The sequence below is a fragment of the Fusarium odoratissimum genome, assembly GCF_000260195.1.
Source record: "Fusarium odoratissimum NRRL 54006 unplaced genomic scaffold supercont1.9, whole genome shotgun sequence".
Lineage (NCBI taxonomy): Eukaryota > Fungi > Ascomycota > Sordariomycetes > Hypocreales > Nectriaceae > Fusarium > Fusarium odoratissimum.
In genome coordinates this window covers 354,861-371,458 of record NW_022158695.1, presented here as the reverse complement: position 1 = coordinate 371,458, position 16,598 = coordinate 354,861, and the positions used below count along the sequence as shown (strand labels likewise).

Genomic DNA, 16,598 nt, shown 5'->3' with positions numbered 1-16,598 from the left:
TTTCTGAAGTTTGGATGACATCCAACGACGGTCAGCTCTCAACTACATGTTTCAAGGCCCAGTCTCAATTTTTTTTATTGAAAGTTAGTCCAAATTCAATGCAAATTAAGGTTCAAGTTTATGCTAACCTCAATATCATATCCCGACGAGATAGACCAAGGCGATGCACTTTTATGTCCAAGTTGCGCTTTGGTCAGATAGGATTCAGCCCATTCACTCTGAGCAAAAGACCAGATAAATTGACAAATTACATTACTCTACATCTAATAAAAAGCATTTTAAATGACTATCTATGGCTTCGGGAAGAAGTCCTTATACTGCAACAAAGCCTCCTGATACGGAATTGGCTTCCTTCCCGTCAACTTCTCAACATTATCATTCGTCTCAGCCATGAACTCCCTCGCAACCATCTCTCCACAGCACAAAAGATCGCCAATACACAACTTCATCGGCAACTTTGAAAAGTCACCAAAGAAGTCGGTAGGCAATCCATGTTCTAACCACCATCTCTTCAACTCTTCATCAGGAAGGTCGACAATTTCTCCACTGTACCCTGTTTGCTCGCACATCCACTTGAAAACCTCCTCGTTGGTGACGGCTTTAGGGCCAGTGATCTCGTACACTTTGTTAGGTTCGCCGCGGCCTAGGAGCAGGGCGGCTAGGACGTTGCCGCAGTCTTCGCGGGCAACGTATGCGCCTGCTTTGCCGTGCGTATTGACGAGCCAGCGATCACCGCAGAATTTCCACGACGGTGCAAAGAGAGTTGGAATATTATCAGTGTAAAGATAATTACGCTGGATATTGTACTCTAAGCCAGAAGCGTAGATAATCTTCTCAATGAAGTGATGATCTCGGGGGAGGAAAGGAATATCCTCCTCATTCTCAGCCTCTATACCAGCTCCACAGAACGAAGTATAGCAGACTCTCTTGACACCACATGCCTTGGCAGCGTCAACGACAGTTAGGGCCTGACGACGTCGACCGTCACCGAAGAGCCAAGTTGAGATGAGAGACACGGCTTCAGCCCCCTGAAAAGCCGCTTTGAGACTTTCAATATCGTCGTAAGTGGCTGTTACGACTTTTGCGCCTTTGTCGGTCCATGATTTGCGGAGGTCAGCGGGGATTGCTTCGTCTTTGTATGTGGTGAAGATGAGTTCATCGTCAGGTTTGGCGATTTCTGTGGCGAAGCTTGCTGCGATGCGGCCGAGATTACCGTCTGCGCCTGTGAGAACGTACTTTGGCATTGTGATAGATTGAATAGATTATAATAAGATGTTGACAGAACATGTAGCCCTCGGTCCTGGAGCTGGAGGTCTTTGCTTTATACGTAATCGGTACCTCCAGATATTCTTCGGTCACACCATCTGCAACATGAGATTTCTTGTTACACCGGGCGATCGAATTCCAAAAGAAGTCCTGTAATTCCAAACTTGGTCGATCATATCAGATCCGGACCCAGCGCGGCGGTAGGGCTCCGCCGCTAGTCAATGACATCAGTTCATGTCTAGAAGCGATATCTCGTGTTTCTGTAGACTAAAGGATTTTTACCGTGTTACTGTTCTATCACCAGATAAAACATGCAATTGGCGCACGTCTCCGATCTCCTTAACTCGTGCTATCTCTGGAATTGTAACACAAACCCTCGGTTATCCCACGCTTAAGTGATGTTTGATGTTCCGTAAATATCATGTCGAATGGACCTAGCGGGGCATTGAACATCAAAGCTCCTCGCGGGATAGATTCCGCTCAGGGTGGAATGTGTCGCTTAGAGTGTCGGTGAACTTGATCTATCTATTATTACTCATTCCTTGACCATGGAATTTGTCACGTTGTTGAGCTTGATGGGATTATTCGAGGTAATATATCCTAAGTAGGTCCGCCGGTTGATAACCCTTCATCTTCACCGCCGCGGCGACTGCAAAGCAAGAGGTGGATGCTCTGATTTTACTAGCACCGTAACAGATCAGATCATGAAGGGCACGATTCTCTCATTCCATTGCTCTCTGCATCAACCCCCCTCCACTTTCCTGTCCACCCAACTTTTCAGACTATCCAAATCTATTCGATTCTGCCCATCGTAACGAAACCTTGAGTAGCTAAATGATATAAAGTCCCATCTCCTTCGAGTCCCTTTCATGGTTCCAACCCTGCGTCATATAATTCGTGATAAATCCAACCCTCTGATAAACATTTTCAAACTTCTGGACTTCCTCGGGCTGCTTCTTTAAAATCTCCTCATCTGCCTTGACCAACACCAACGCCGCATCATCATCCCATGCATTCCTGGTACTCATTCTTGTTGAAAGTCGGAGGCAGAATAGCTCATTATTCTTCAAGTTTCGCAACCTCCAAAGACTATCCGGCCTGTCAAATGGCTTTCTCGTATCGTTCCCTGGCTTTTCCAGCCAAACCATGTTTCCATCGATGGAAAAGGTCATGCGCATGATGCGGCCGGTGAGAAAAATGTACCCAGAGTCGACGGCTCCAAACTGGTTATGCCCGCTAAGAGGGCATGCTGTACGATCAAAGTCCACGGTCACGAAGAACTTGTCAAATTCAAAGCTCTCCACTCCCCACGTTACACCACGGTGAACACTGAGCCAGCTCCAGCTTGGTGAGATGTACTCTGGTGATGAACCAGAGTCTTTTTCATCTGGCATCCAGCGTAAATCGTTGAGAATATCCTTCTCCCAAAGACCTGCGAGGTATCTTCCTGTAAGTTTATTGAACCACTCTGTAGCCAATCCTGCAACAGCTGGGAGGCCGTCGGTTCGTTTGGTGATATTCTTTTGGGAATACTGAACAATCAAATCTCGCCAGAGTTCATGATGCTCTATGAACTCTTTGGTTTCTCCCTTGAGAGGGGCTGCGGGATTCGTAGATAAGCCTCGGTAGCTCTTCGTTCCAGTGATGAACTTGTGTCCTGTCTTGATGATTCGACGAGCAGGTACCAGTGGGTCATCTTCATGTTTCTCCAGAGCACCGCATTCGCACTCCATTGAAGATAAACAGTCGAAGATCATCTCACTCTTGGTATAATGGAGAATCCGAGTTGCCAAGAGCCTCTCCTGGAAACACCAAGCTCTTGTCATCAGAGGGTAATCATACACCTCAGATACTGTGGTTCCAACGATAGGGTTCGAGGATCCTTTGGACCCATTGGGATCTGTGTTCCAACCAAAAACTGCATGTTTTGCCACCTTTCGTCCGTAGATCTCAAATGGCTTTCCTTCTGGAAATGTTCCAGAAACTGTGACGAAAGGCTCTCTTTGAAATAGACAGCCACCAGACCCATCAGCGGATCCAGTGGCAGCTAAAACCAGTTCTGCGCCGTTGTAAATCGACGCCATTTTGGCTGCTTCAATTTCCCAATCTTGCTTATCATCTTGAACGATACAGAGTGAATCTATCCAAACATATCGAATGCCCAACTCTCTTGAAATAACCACAGCATCCTGAAATGTTTTGGCAAATCTATTGAACGGAATGTTTTGCTTCCACTGGTCAAGGGTTGCCCGCGTCGAGATCAAGTGCTGAGTCTTACCCCAACAATGAGATAACGCAATATATGGTTCTGTAATCTGCTGTGTGGCGTCATCGTGAACAAAGATATGGATTCCATCGTTGGTATCAGGTCCAATATCGATGACTCGCTTTGGGAGCTGCGGGTTTGATGAGGCCTCCCCTTCTGTGCAAATTGTGTGGGTATCTTTGCAGGTTTTGATCCAACTTTTGACCCTGTCGAAAGAAGACTTGGAAGTTGGATCTGGCTCAATATGGCTCGCAAGTCCACCAATCTCAGCGGGAAGACTCCAGTCAGGACGTTCAACGTTCATTGATGAGCCAATAGTCGGCCATGGGCAGGGCGAACCTATATCTATGAGCTGTCGTTTCGGAAGTTGCACTGCGTGTCTTACCTGGCATGGTGTATATCTCGAAGCTCTCGAGAAGGTCTCCATCAGTGCTTCCGCCGCCAGAAGAGAACATATCAAAGTCATCGGGGGGACTCCCACGGATAAGCTTCATCCTTAGGACATTTCCCTTACAGAAGACAATGTCCAACCATAGCTCAGGGTCATTGCAGTCCAGGGCTCCTTTCGTCAACTTCGTCAAGATCTCTTGAAGAAGGAAACAAGACTGGCAGCCTCTAGCTACTGTCCCAGGAACATCAGGGAGATAGACACTGATTTGCCACGAAGCATAATCGATACGACCTCGTCCTGCCCAAGCAGGAGCTTCATCTAGGTTACCAGCCGTAGCCGCTCTGTTTGCGTTGATGGAACCAGAATTTTCGTGCATAGCTATACCAGCCAGAGGAACAGCAGTGACAGTTGAACCTCCGTAGAGATTCCAGCACGTTCGGCATAGTATCGGGTCTTTTCGGATATCATCTTCAGTGTCCGCAGTTGGGTATGGTGTTCGCTTAAGGTTGAGTGAGGCCATAGTAAGCTAACCCCGCAGTGAGGATCCTCGTACAGTAAATCGCGTATAATTGAAGAGCAAGATTTGGTCACAATGACAATTTTCAAATGCTTTGGTGATATGATCCGACTACGAAGAGACTGGACCTGAAACGAGTTTGAGAGTTATTTGTTGTCTGACTGGCCTGGGTCCCAAGGTCATGTGATGCACCAGATAGCCAATCTGACCGATGGAGGAGGGTCAGCAATATGAATGCATACAGCACTTTTATACATCGCAAAATCGCCCTAAATTAACAGAAGTAGCCCTATATACACTGTTCAGTTCAAGTTTCGGTTCCCAGATTCATCTCAGAGTGAGTAGTACACATTACGTCTTATCAAATCGAAGAGAGTAAAGCTCTGGCTGTCAGGGATCTTTGTTTAAATTTATAAAACAGTCTATAGAACAAGGCAAGAAATTCGAACTGAGCAACTGAGACACAGAAAGTCTTGTAAGAGACAAATCCAAAGAGGGTAGTGTAGAAGAGAATACAGAACAAGGAGAAGAAAGCCAATATCAATAACCCAAATCAAACGTTGCAAGGAAAGTTGGTCATATCATCCCGACTATTACCATACCATAGGTAATAGTTCTCAATGATTTCATCCATAGAGCAAATTGGGATGTTGAAGACACCAGGAGCCTCGATACCACTGCCGGCAAGACTATCGAGAACCTCTCGGCTGGGCTCATCTCCAAGATCAAGCTTGAAGCCGTTCTTTCCACCATTAGCAGCCTTTGAGTTGAGAGATCTATAAAATCAGTAAGAAATAGTTTTTTCAGGAGTATATGAAGGAAGCTTACCCAATAATGAAGTTATCGAGCGAGATGTCAGTGAATTTCTTGTCCTTCAGAGACTGCCATCCAGGAGGAAGAGCAAAACCACCACAATCAGAATCACCAGACTTGCTATCACAGTTGGTGTTACGATCACGGCCACCAAGAAGCCAATAGGACTTCCCATTGAAGCAGAAACGACCATCCTTCAGAGCACCATCATCAATCCAGTGCTGGTACATGGTCGTGAAAGTAGCTTCCTTATTCCAACCAGGGTCTTGATCACAAGCAACATCAGACTCTGCGATGAAAGGAATGATGACATCGGGAGAGTACTGCCATGCCATGGGGATGAGGAATGCGTTGATAGCGCGTTTGACTTGCTTAGCGTGATCGCCACGGTCGAGGAGCCAGTTATCACCGAACATGGAGGCGTCGGAGATCATGGCGCCGAGTTGATTGTAGCCGTCTTCGGAACCGCCGAAGAGCCACTTTTGGGTTGCGAGGACGCCGTCCTTCCAGCCTTCGGTGAGGCCTTGCATCTGGGCTGTTAAGCCGTTCTGGACACCGAGTTGGTCTTGACTACAATGATGTGTCAGTTGAGTATTGAAACAGGGTAGTGAGACACACGCTCTGCCGTTGAGAATATCCTTAGTGAGAGTCAAAGAATTTTTGACAAGATCATTGGTAGTATCCTTGAGCGTACCAGCATTAGTGCTATCGCTGAACTTGGGACCGATCACTGTTAAACATCAGTATGCTATCTGATCATATCCAAGGAATACATCAACCTACGCTTGTTCCAAGCAGGACCCATGACCATGCCCCAAGCCATCAAAGCGATATCAATGAGGATGGACGTAGCAAGCCCTCCCTCCTTTGGAGGAACCTTGCCAAACTCTGAAGCAATGGTGCCAATGTCGTTATCACGAACGGCATCACCAACAGCGTTCCAAATGTTGGAGTGCATCTTGCCATTGTTAGCCAAATTGAGTTACCAAGATCTTGAAAGGGACTCACAGCAAAGATGTTTTCGAACGAGTGAAGAATGAAGTAGCCAGCAGGAACACTGGTAGAGTGACACTGGAGGTTAAGATCCTCACATCCGCTGCCTTCGTCACTGAAAGTCTCGCAGAACATGTCTTGAGGGCCGTGGAAGAAATTTGAAACCTGCACATCTTAGTCATATATTTCTTCCCACTTCAATGTAAACTCACATTGTTGGAAAAGTGCTTCTCTTCGCGTCCACCGGTAATATTCATCTTCCAACCCTCAATAACAGCATTCCAGGCATCACCAGCATCAACATTCTTCCAGCGATCAGGTCCATACAGAGTATGATCCTTAACACCATCAGCCTCACAGTTCACGGAGCGCCAGTCATTCGTATCCTCAGCAGGGATGGGAGCCTCGAAGGGAACTGTAGCGGTGGGCTGTGAGACATCCTCAGCTTGCTTCACCTCTGGAACAGGAGTAATTTCAGTAGCTGGTGCATCTTGACGCTTATAGGCATTGGGAGGAAGAACTGGGGGGATCACAGCGTGCTTAGGGTGAAATGCATGATTGTTTGCGGGATGGGCTGTGCCAGTGGAAGAGAGAGAAAGAAGTACCGAAGCGGTCAAAAGAAGAGGTTGCGTCCAGCGTGCCATCTTGGAGTTGGCCTTTTCGTAGCTTGCTGTTTATCTTTATTCAATATCTTCTTCATCGTTAGATTCTTGAAGTATTATATACTCTTTAAATCACCAGTTTCTCAACCCATAATGTCAAAGGATCAGCATATCAAATTCAAAAGTAAGCCCTAAATCAGTTTCATACAACTGTTGAATTTACTGTTGAATCCTTCTGAGCTTCTTCAGTCTCACTCGGTGTTGACATTCAGAATATCTTGGTCCTGAATAATCCTTCTCGCTAATCTAGTGCCCGTCTCTTGGCGAGTTCACCAGTTAGACGCGCGGATGGAGGCACGTAGTGGTAGGGGTATGTTTTGACTTGGCGCAGGGGTTCAGACTTTGTTTATTAGTCCCTACTTTAAAAGGAATTCCGTTTGAATTTGAGATAGAACTTGGGAGATCATTTGCATGGGAATCCCTGCCCGAGCAATGAGGGCAGGGCAGTCTTGAAGATCCTACTTTCAAGTACTTGTGTGCTGGCCTGAGTCGTACACTACACTTTCGACGGCATCATGCGCATCCTTCAATATGGATAGTGTGATCTTGTTTGAACCCTTTGGGAAGAAAAGCGCAATATCTCTTGGTTTTGTGCTGTGGCCCATAACACTAGTAGCTCAGGAAGCCTACGCTCCAAATCAGCTCAATATCAACCGTGGGTGGTTTCGCCGTCCAATGTTTGAAAACTGGATGGCCACATGGCTAAATTAAGATCACTTTTAGCTTGAGCTTCTGGCATATTTAGTGTTTATGCATAACAAGAATCAGGATTAGTTGCAACCTTATATCACAGGTTCCCTGGCGTAGCTCTTCTCAGCCCCGAGATTAGAACAAGCAGCTTACATGCGGATCCTTCTGGAGAGTTATCCCATATGAGAAGATAAGTAATCACTATCTCCTGTTTCAGTGACCGAATAGAGCAAGCCTAATCCCTCTTTCAAGGTTTGAACCTCAATTTATTCAAGAATCACAGACTCGTTTGTGAAGGATCCCAATCCTCTAAAGCATGATTAACTGATCATAAATTCCTAAAAAGGTCTTTAATGGAATTAATCTCGGATGGTTTGTTTCAGATTCTTGGAAGGATCTAAGGCTGATATAAACGTGACCCACGTGCTTTTATCGAGTGGCCTTGACTCGATGGACCCCACTGCTCTTGTAGGGATATGATTTTGAAGAGGAATATGATCGAAAATACATTGCCCTTCTCTGGATGGCGGCTTACCTTTGTTGTAGTTCAGGAGAGTTCTCACCCTAAAGGCAAGACGCCCATCCTAAACGATGAAAAGACTAAGGTAAGTTCAGTATAAACTTAGAGGCACGTTAGACTAGGCAGTTATTTCTAGTACTCCAATTTAGGGTCAGAAGCTTACTTGCTCTCCAGAGTCATATCAAGCACTAGTCATCTGTTCAAATAACCAAAATAGTTTTGCTGCATAAGTATAAGCTTGAGATAACAAATATCTATCAGTATTATGTTTTCCACTAAACTATCCCGAACCAGGTGTGACCCAAAATATCCTCCGCATTTATTCGTTCTTCATACACGAATATCTCTCTCAAAAGGTTGTAAAGCATCTCGGCTTCCTGTGTTGATATTCTCGGCAATGATTTAGGGTTATCTCTACATCACTATTTCCTGGCAGGTAGGCCAACCATCCCACTCCCCCACCTTCTGAGAGGTAGGTGCCGATAATCTTGGCTGCAGATGGTTTCCAACCCCGATTGGCGTAGTGTTTCGGGTATGGCCTTTTGGTATTTTCATGTATCGCGGCTAGATGATCTATGTCTTAGGATCATAATTGATGATGGAGGAAATATCGTCGCTCAGCCAGTCGTGGCTTCTGGGATGCGATCTATCTTCATCTCGGACAAAAAAGGGCTTTGCTGGCGTTGACTCATTCTCATTCGATCGGGTTGGCTCGTCCCAAATGTCTCTGATCCATTGCTTCAGCGAGTGAGTCTTGTCACATACGTCCCTTGTACGGCCTGCAGTTTTATCTGAAGTCGGCCGCCCCTGTTCATCATAAAAGGGCTCTTCCCAAGATGTTGGTATTTCTCCGAAGTACTTCACACACTCTGTAATAAAGTATTCTGGGCAATCGACATGCCAAGGGAACAGTGAAATGCCTGAACGCATGTTCAGAATCGTGACACCCAATGCCCAAACGTCGCTTGCTGGACTAGCTGGCTTCCTTACAGCTACCTCAGGCACCAGGAATTCAGTCAGGGGTTCTATTGTCTTCGATGACGAGATTTGGAATGCGTGATCAAACCCAATAAGGCTTAATTCGTTCAGAAGATTATCCTCGCCACTTGACATAAAATCGAGAAAGCCGACATTGTAACGAGGAGCTTCCGGTCCTAGGATCTTACCAGACTCAGTCTTATATTCTTCGATTTTGGGTTGCCCAAACAGGCGATAAATTCCTTGGTCGCCGAGATGGTCCAGATTGCGAATTCGCAGAAGCAGGTTTCCTGGTCTGATATTTCCATGGCAGATGCCGCGGGCATGCAAGTCCCTAATAATCTCTGTTGCTTGATAGGCGAGTGCTTGAACAAATTGCGGCTTCATCCTGCTGTTCATATAATTCGACAAGGAGTGCAGATTTGGACCACAGAAGGGAAGAACCAAGCAGAGATGACGGCCGTTAGGACCATCAATGTGGAAGTGGCGTTTGTATGTAATGAACCGGGGATCGCCTTCATCTTGATCGTGATGGGCCAGAATGTCGTGGCAACAGGTTATGTTCTCCTCAATACTCGACGGTTGTTCGGCCATCAGGATCCTGAGAGCCACCCAACTCTAACTCGAAGATTCGCGCGCCATTCATATCGTAGAAGTATCTCCAGCACCAATCTTGCGGACTATTCGATAACGACCATCATCGTAGAGATCGTCGAGATGAACAGGATGGTACCCCCCATTCCCTACATGGGATACTCAGACTCGATTTGTGGCGATTGGGAATCATCAAAGAAAACCGAAGCTGTCTCGAGATCGAGATCAGGATTCGACAAGGAACTCATTTCCATGCTGAGTGGTACCGAAGAAATCAGATATGAAGTTGTTGAATAAAGCGGACTGCTGGCGTAGAAGGAGCTGAAGGGAGGAGACGAAGCTCTTTTATATACGCAGGTACTTCATAGGAGCTGCACCAGTGTGAGAAGTTTCGCTGACGGTTAAGTATACTGTGTTTATGGAACTTCCGTACGATTGTTTCAAGGGCTTATCGAATGGGAAATCAGCATGTTTATTAATATTGAGTCTTTGTATATGGCCTGCCTAAAGCTTGGGTTAATTGAAATCTTTTAACGTGTTAACTTTATATATTTCAGGAAATATCACGGGCTTCAACTATCAATCAATTAAGACCCGTTGTAGACCCCGAAGTCCGACAATAATCAACCTTTCTGAACCGTCCAATTCCAAGAGTCAAAATGCTTTGATGTTGAAGATGAAGGGTCCACGTGACCTTGTTATTGACAATTGCCCATCTCCATATTGGGTGGGGAAAACTCTCAGCCCCACCACGATTTTTCCATCTGAAGCTTCTTTTGGAGGGGCAAAGATTGATAACTCATTCCCATCCATGTCATTTTGACTGGCACACAAATTCAGCCTTCAACAACCACTTCAACAATCCCTCGTCACACAAACCGATATCGTCAATAAATTCTAGTCTTCTCGAAAGACCATAATCATCATTATGGCCACCGCCACCATGACCGTGACGGCCGCGCCGATCAAGAAGAAGCCCGATATGGCTCCCGAGAGCGAGCGCTTCCTACGATGCTGTGCCGACGTCGCGAATGCCCTCATCGAAGACCACGAAGCCAGCAAGGCCGGCCGAGCTACACGCGATATCAACCTCAACTCCCTGCGAAATAAGCTCGCCAAGAAGCACAAGCTTCAGAACATCCCGCCTCTGACCGCTATCATCGCCTCCATTCCCGAACACTACAAGAAATATATCCTACCGAAGCTCATCGCGAAGCCCATTCGAACATCCTCTGGTATTGCTGTTGTTGCTGTCATGTGCAAGCCCCATCGATGCCCTCATATCGCTTATACGGGCAATATCTGCGTTTATTGCCCTGGAGGTCCTGATTCCGACTTCGAGTACAGCACACAGTCTTATACTGGCTACGAACCTACATCTATGCGAGCCATTCGTGCGCGATACGACCCTTTCGAGCAGGCCCGAGGACGTGTCGACCAGCTCAAGTCTCTTGGTCACTCTGTTGACAAGGTTGAGTACATCATTATGGGAGGAACCTTCATGTCTCTTTCTGAGTCATACCGTGAAGAATTTATCGCACAGCTTCACAACGCCCTCAGTGGATACCAAACGACCAATGTTGATGAGGCCGTGGAGGCTGGTGAGATGAGCAACATCAAATGCGTCGGAATCACAATTGAGACACGACCCGATTATTGTCTACAGCCTCATCTTTCTGACATGTTGCGATACGGCTGCACACGACTTGAGGTTGGAGTGCAGTCACTATACGAGGACGTTGCGCGAGACTCCAACCGAGGACACACAGTTGCCGCAGTCGCCGAGACTTTCTGCCTTGCAAAGGACGCTGGTTACAAGGTGGTCAGCCACATGATGCCTGATTTGCCAAACGTAGGCATGGAGCGCGACATCGACCAGTTCAGGGAGTATTTTGAGAATCCTGCTTTCCGAACCGACGGTCTCAAGATTTATCCTACCCTGGTCATTCGAGGCACAGGTCTGTATGAACTGTGGAGGACAGGGCGATACCAGAACTACACTCCCAACGGCTTGATCGACCTTATCGCGAGAATTATGGCTCTTATTCCTCCTTGGACCCGTATCTACCGTGTTCAGCGCGATATTCCCATGCCTTTGGTCACATCTGGAGTTGAGAATGGTAACCTGCGTGAACTGGCATTGGCTCGAATGAAGGACTTTGGAACGACCTGCCGAGATGTGCGGACACGAGAGGTTGGAGTGAACGAGATCAAGAACAAGATCCGACCTAACCAGATTGAGCTGGTCCGACGAGATTATGTCGCCAATGGCGGTTGGGAGACTTTCCTGGCCTACGAGGACCCCAAGCAGGACATCCTCGTTGCTCTGCTTCGATTGCGAAAGTGTACAGAGAAGTACACCTACCGAGAGGAGCTTACCGGTCAGCCTACCAGTATGGTACGAGAGCTTCACGTTTACGGCACAGCTGTGCCAGTTCACGCTCGCGATCCCCGCAAGTTCCAGCATCAGGGTTTCGGTACACTACTGATGGAGGAGGCAGAGAGGATTGCGATCGAGGAACACGGCAGCGACAAGATCAGTGTTATCTCTGGTGTTGGAGTGAGGAGCTACTACAAGAAGCTTGGGTTCTGGTTGGATGGTCCTTACATGAGCAAGTGGCTGGATGGTCGCGAGCAGCCTGAGTAAAGACGAGATCTAGGGTAATGAATAGCATGAAGGATGAGACTGGAAATACCTCACGGCAGGGGATATTGCATTTATAGACGGCGTCTTTGGGTGGGGAATGAAAAGTTACGACATTTTTTATCATATTGTGTTTTTCTTGCCTCTTGATTGCACTACAAAATGAGTGAAGTGAAGTAGACCTGTTCATGAAATGTTTCTGTTCTCAATCAAACTTAGATTCAGCGTATTCTATTCCCACGTGAAATATATATCCCCTCACAGCTCCTCTCTCATATCTTCCATCCAGTTGTAGTCAGCCTGTAACAAGCCCTGCAATCTCAGGTCACCTGCGCTGTCCATGAGGATGCCTCAGATCTCGGGACCTGTTGGCCCAAGATCATCGTCACCTGCAGCACCCGATTGGTCCACGTCGCTTAGTCACCAACTCATCAACTCCCAAAGCCGACGTCAACCTGCTTCCCTCACAGGCTCCCTCCTCCGTCTCATCTTTCTCACAACATGACTCCCTCAACGCCATGAACAATCGTCGAAATGACGTCCCGGACTATGGAACCGGAATTCTCCCGGCGTTACCCCCCGACGTTGTGCTTCCAGACCGTGACCCTAGAAGCAATGCCGCAACTGCCGCTTCAGCAGCTGGTGTTCGTGCCTTGAGCACTCAACTCATCGCTTTCTACTTTCGTGCTCCTGCCAAGGCTTTCTTTAGAACGCGTGTGGATTATCTGGCTTATGCGAGGACTATTCATCAGGCGCAGACGGAGCTTATGATGAAAGCTGCTGCGAATGATCCCTCTGCTTCTCGACTCAATGTGTTTATGCGACAGAGTTGGTTGTTGCTGAGAAGTACGACACCTGGAGTTTTGACGTCGGCTATTAGACACCAAGGATGGGGAATTATACCGAATCAGATTTTACCGCCTCTTATTGCGAATGTTGGGGTCGGAGCCGTGCTGTACACAAGTTATCTCCAAATTCTAGGACGACTTCATGAAGAGAGCGGACAAGCGCGGAAGAGAGTGTATCCACCACCTCATCCAATGCATACCTTCACAGCTGGATTGCTTGCAGGCGGACTTCAGAGTGTTGTGGCTGCGCCCCTAGATGCCATCCAAGCACGGTACGACCACCGAGATTTAATGCCAAACGATGGCAGCGGGAAACCTCGGAGTATGTGGGCTTTTAGCGCAGAGAAGCTTCGCGAGATTGGACTCAGGGGTATTTTTGCAGGATGGGGCCTATCACTCGCGAAGGATAGTCTTGGAAGCGCTATATTCTTTAGTACATTCGAGTACGTCAAGGCTCAAGGCTACTATCGCTTCGTTACGTGGTACTATGGAGGCTTGGCTGAGGATATCGTCGACGTACTCGCCATGAAGCGTCCTACACACGAGCATCGACAAGAAGAAGGAATGAGGCTTATTCGACCTCATTATGCCCTTGAGCCCATGTTTCTTCTTCTCGGTGGTATCAGCGCTTCATTTACTCAGCAGGTCTTACTACACCCTTTGACGCACTTCCAAGTCAAGCATTGGGATCACCTTGAGGACCTCGACGAAAAAGCCGCCAGGCTTCGTGCTTCCCGAGTTGCAAACCCCGAAAAGCCGCGTCGACGATGGAGGATGCTACGAGCCTACTACCACGCATACCAAGAATCACTTGCCGTATGTCGAGGGGAGGCAGCAGCCGAAGGACTGACTTTAACGAAATGGCTATATCGAGGATTCTGGTGGAACGCGATACGGCAGGTTCCCAGCACGAGTGCGGGATTGATCATCTTTGAGTTGATACGGCGCAAGTATGGACTTGGGCAAGAAGAAGTGAGAATTACAAAGGATGGGTATGACATTCTGCTTCACTAGAGGGTGGGTTGGTGTGATGGCGTTGGTGTATAGACTATTCTCCTCATTGTTTTGGGCCTGTATAGAAAGATTAGGAAGTGTATAGAAATGAAAGATACCTCTCTACGTTGTTCATAATGTCACCAGTTTCTTATTTGGGTCATAATCGTTCAACATCTAGTTCATCTGTAAGACGCTCTATTTAGTCTACGGCAAGGTGAACATATCCCAACCAAATCTAACCCTCAACAAAACATAACACATTAGTAGTTATTGACACATCTATGGATACCCTTTTCAACTTCTTCTTCTTCTTCTTCTTCTTCTTCTTCTTCTTCTTCTTCTTCTTCTTCTTCTTCTTCTTCTTCTTCTTCTTCTTCCTCCTACTAACAATCTTCAATGTCCTATCGTGATTCTTCTTGTTGCTGTCTGTATCCTTCTTCTTCTTCTTCTTCCTCCGCCTCTCGACGGCAAGACTCAGTCCAGGAAAAAGATCTCAGTGCGGCAACCTGAGCTTCTTAGTTGAGACCTGTGGCTGAGAGCTTATATCACCACACAGAACTTAGAGCTCCTTAGTCCCGTTGACGATCTTGCTCCTTCTCAAGGCGGGAATAGTCGATGCCGAGTGAGAAGTGCTCAATCGACCCAGAGACAGGATACTTCTTGAACCAGCCATCATGCCGAAATGGGGATTCAAAGTCGTATCTTCTCCAGAAAAGCCTCGATTGGTGGTTGACCGCGGCAATCTAGAAAAGCAGCTACAGGGAGTACCTCTCGTCACTACTAGGAAGACAGAAAGTTGTTCCCCAAATCCCAAGATGAACGAGCGTTGCCCATCTAAGTAAGCGGTTGTACATAAAGCCCAAACGCTTACGATCCTCAATTCCGTGGTCAAGCATTGTTCCCACGAACCGCTGCGGCTGAACCAAGCCTAAGAATCGCCCAATGTCGACATCACCTGGGCGTTGTAAGAAGCCTTGAAGAATATGCGCTGGATTCTCATCTCCTGGGATCTGAATCTGGTCGGTACTCCATCCAACTTCGTGAATTCGCCTTCGCAATGTAAACTCGTGGAGCCAGAATGCTCGCTGGACTTAGCAAAGAATTCTGGATTGCCATCAAGGTTTGTAGGTTTCTTACCAGGTGGGTTCTGAATGACCGCTTGTAGCATTCGACGGCGGAGCATGTTAGCAAGAAAGGGAACCACATCTTCTGAGCTGTCCGCGTTTTAAAGGCGAAACATTCTGTCCAAGTAGAGTTCTGCTTGATTTACTGAATTGAATACAAAGGCAAGTTGGTTGACATGGTCCGCCAACTCAAGAAACTCGTGGAGTCTCTTCCAGTTGCTCAGGACTTCAGTGAGGCACCCCATGATGTTCCACGAGTTGGTCACAGTGAGGGTGCGTCTATATCGTAGGTTGTTATAGTCGTTCCCAGGTGTCGATGTCGTGTTGAATGGAAACGGAAGAGGCTGACGGTAGTCGGGGCCAGGTTCATGTTGTCAGAGGGTGGATATAATTCATGAGAGTTTCTTGTAAAAGAACTGTTGCTCCGCTCCCTGTCTCGGACTCGATACGCTCCATAAGGTCATTGATGTATTTAGAGCGTGGACTTTCCTCCCGAAAGCTCTTGATGAAGCTAAAGGGAGTTGTCCAGGAGAATCCAACGAACTGAGACATCTTGTATGCTGAGAAGATGACTCGAAAGCGGTGGTCACTAATGTGTTCGCTGATTCCGTATATATAATCAATAAAAAGGTTGGAGAATTAGACCAAGATAATCAGCACCAGTACCAAAAACAGCGATATCAGTTTGTAAGTACTTGTGGGAACGTCAGATGGACTGAAGATGGTGAGGATGCTGGCTGATGGTCGACTGTATGCTGTGCAGGTATATATATCTCAGTAGTCTGAGAGTTTGATGACAGTGTTCAAGAGTTCCGCAAGTTTGGGACGAGATATAACTAATGGTAGGCGTAAGGAAGTACGAGTGTCCAAGTCCCGACGCGGCGAACTGCAGACAGACTTCGTCGAGCTTGTCAGTCTCGTGAACATGAAGGCATGTCCTGTACACTGAAGGGTCTGTCTGTCCCCATGGTTCATGAACCTCTGACGACCTCGACCTTAGTTTCATGGGTATTCTTGCCCAAGGACAAGCCATACTGGTTGATAAGCTCAGGTGTGCTCTTTTGAGACAGCTCCGACTTGATTGTTGAGCAGAGTTGCCGGTTTAATATATGTATATTCGTTTTCCTGGAATCGGGTCAATCTCCAACATCGTGTTGTCCATGATGAATGCGTATATAGAGTAGAGCTGAAGTTTGCCTGCATAGCTGCGAGTCGTCGAATACTTTGAGGGCACCAGCTGTGAGCTCTATCAGCCCTGTAAGGGCCCACGTTGGGCGTGAGAGGTAGGTCCATCAC

General features: G+C 47.1%; 7 protein-coding genes across 7 annotated transcripts; 2 read left to right on the top strand and 5 right to left on the bottom strand.

Annotated features, from left to right (window-relative positions):
- Positions 1–99: 99 nt before the first annotated feature.
- On the bottom strand, positions 100–1,383 carry FOIG_06493 (uncharacterized protein). Its single transcript, XM_031205580.1, has one exon. The coding sequence runs from the start codon at positions 1,242–1,244 to the stop codon at positions 291–293; it is 954 nt and encodes a 317-aa protein (XP_031064304.1). The 5' UTR covers positions 1,245–1,383; the 3' UTR covers positions 100–290.
- Positions 1,384–1,816: 433 nt separating this feature from the next.
- FOIG_06492 (uncharacterized protein) lies at positions 1,817–4,586 on the bottom strand. The gene is made up of 2 exons (XM_031205579.1): positions 3,918–4,586; positions 1,817–3,871 (listed from the first exon to the last, which is right to left on the bottom strand). Exons 1-2 carry the CDS (start codon positions 4,441–4,443, stop codon positions 2,097–2,099), a joined length of 2,301 nt encoding a protein of 766 aa, XP_031064303.1. The 5' UTR covers positions 4,444–4,586; the 3' UTR covers positions 1,817–2,096.
- A 407-nt stretch (positions 4,587–4,993) lies between these two features.
- FOIG_06491 (uncharacterized protein) lies at positions 4,994–6,890 on the bottom strand (the record flags this gene model as incomplete). Its single annotated transcript, XM_031205578.1, has 6 exons — positions 4,994–5,216; positions 5,269–5,823; positions 5,872–5,983; positions 6,037–6,211; positions 6,262–6,411; positions 6,459–6,890. The coding sequence occupies 6 exons, from the start codon at positions 6,888–6,890 to the stop codon at positions 4,994–4,996; spliced, it is 1,647 nt and encodes a 548-aa protein (XP_031064302.1).
- Positions 6,891–8,691: 1,801 nt separating this feature from the next.
- FOIG_06490 (serine/threonine protein kinase) lies at positions 8,692–9,690 on the bottom strand (the record flags this gene model as incomplete). The annotated part of the gene is made up of 1 exon (XM_031205577.1): positions 8,692–9,690. One exon carries the CDS (start codon positions 9,688–9,690, stop codon positions 8,692–8,694), a length of 999 nt encoding a protein of 332 aa, XP_031064301.1.
- Positions 9,691–10,463: 773 nt separating this feature from the next.
- FOIG_06489 (elongator complex protein 3) lies at positions 10,464–12,560 on the top strand. The gene has a single exon (XM_031205576.1). The coding sequence runs from the start codon at positions 10,619–10,621 to the stop codon at positions 12,335–12,337; it is 1,719 nt and encodes a 572-aa protein (XP_031064300.1). The 5' UTR covers positions 10,464–10,618; the 3' UTR covers positions 12,338–12,560.
- A 214-nt stretch (positions 12,561–12,774) lies between these two features.
- On the top strand, positions 12,775–14,391 carry FOIG_06488 (uncharacterized protein). The gene has a single exon (XM_031205575.1). It carries the CDS (start codon positions 12,853–12,855, stop codon positions 14,194–14,196), a length of 1,344 nt encoding a protein of 447 aa, XP_031064299.1. The 5' UTR covers positions 12,775–12,852; the 3' UTR covers positions 14,197–14,391.
- Positions 14,392–14,413: 22 nt separating this feature from the next.
- On the bottom strand, positions 14,414–15,361 carry FOIG_06487 (uncharacterized protein; the record flags this gene model as incomplete). The annotated part of the gene is made up of 3 exons (XM_031205574.1): positions 14,414–14,670; positions 15,050–15,259; positions 15,316–15,361. The coding sequence occupies 3 exons, from the start codon at positions 15,359–15,361 to the stop codon at positions 14,414–14,416; spliced, it is 513 nt and encodes a 170-aa protein (XP_031064298.1).
- Positions 15,362–16,598: the final 1,237 nt, after the last annotated feature.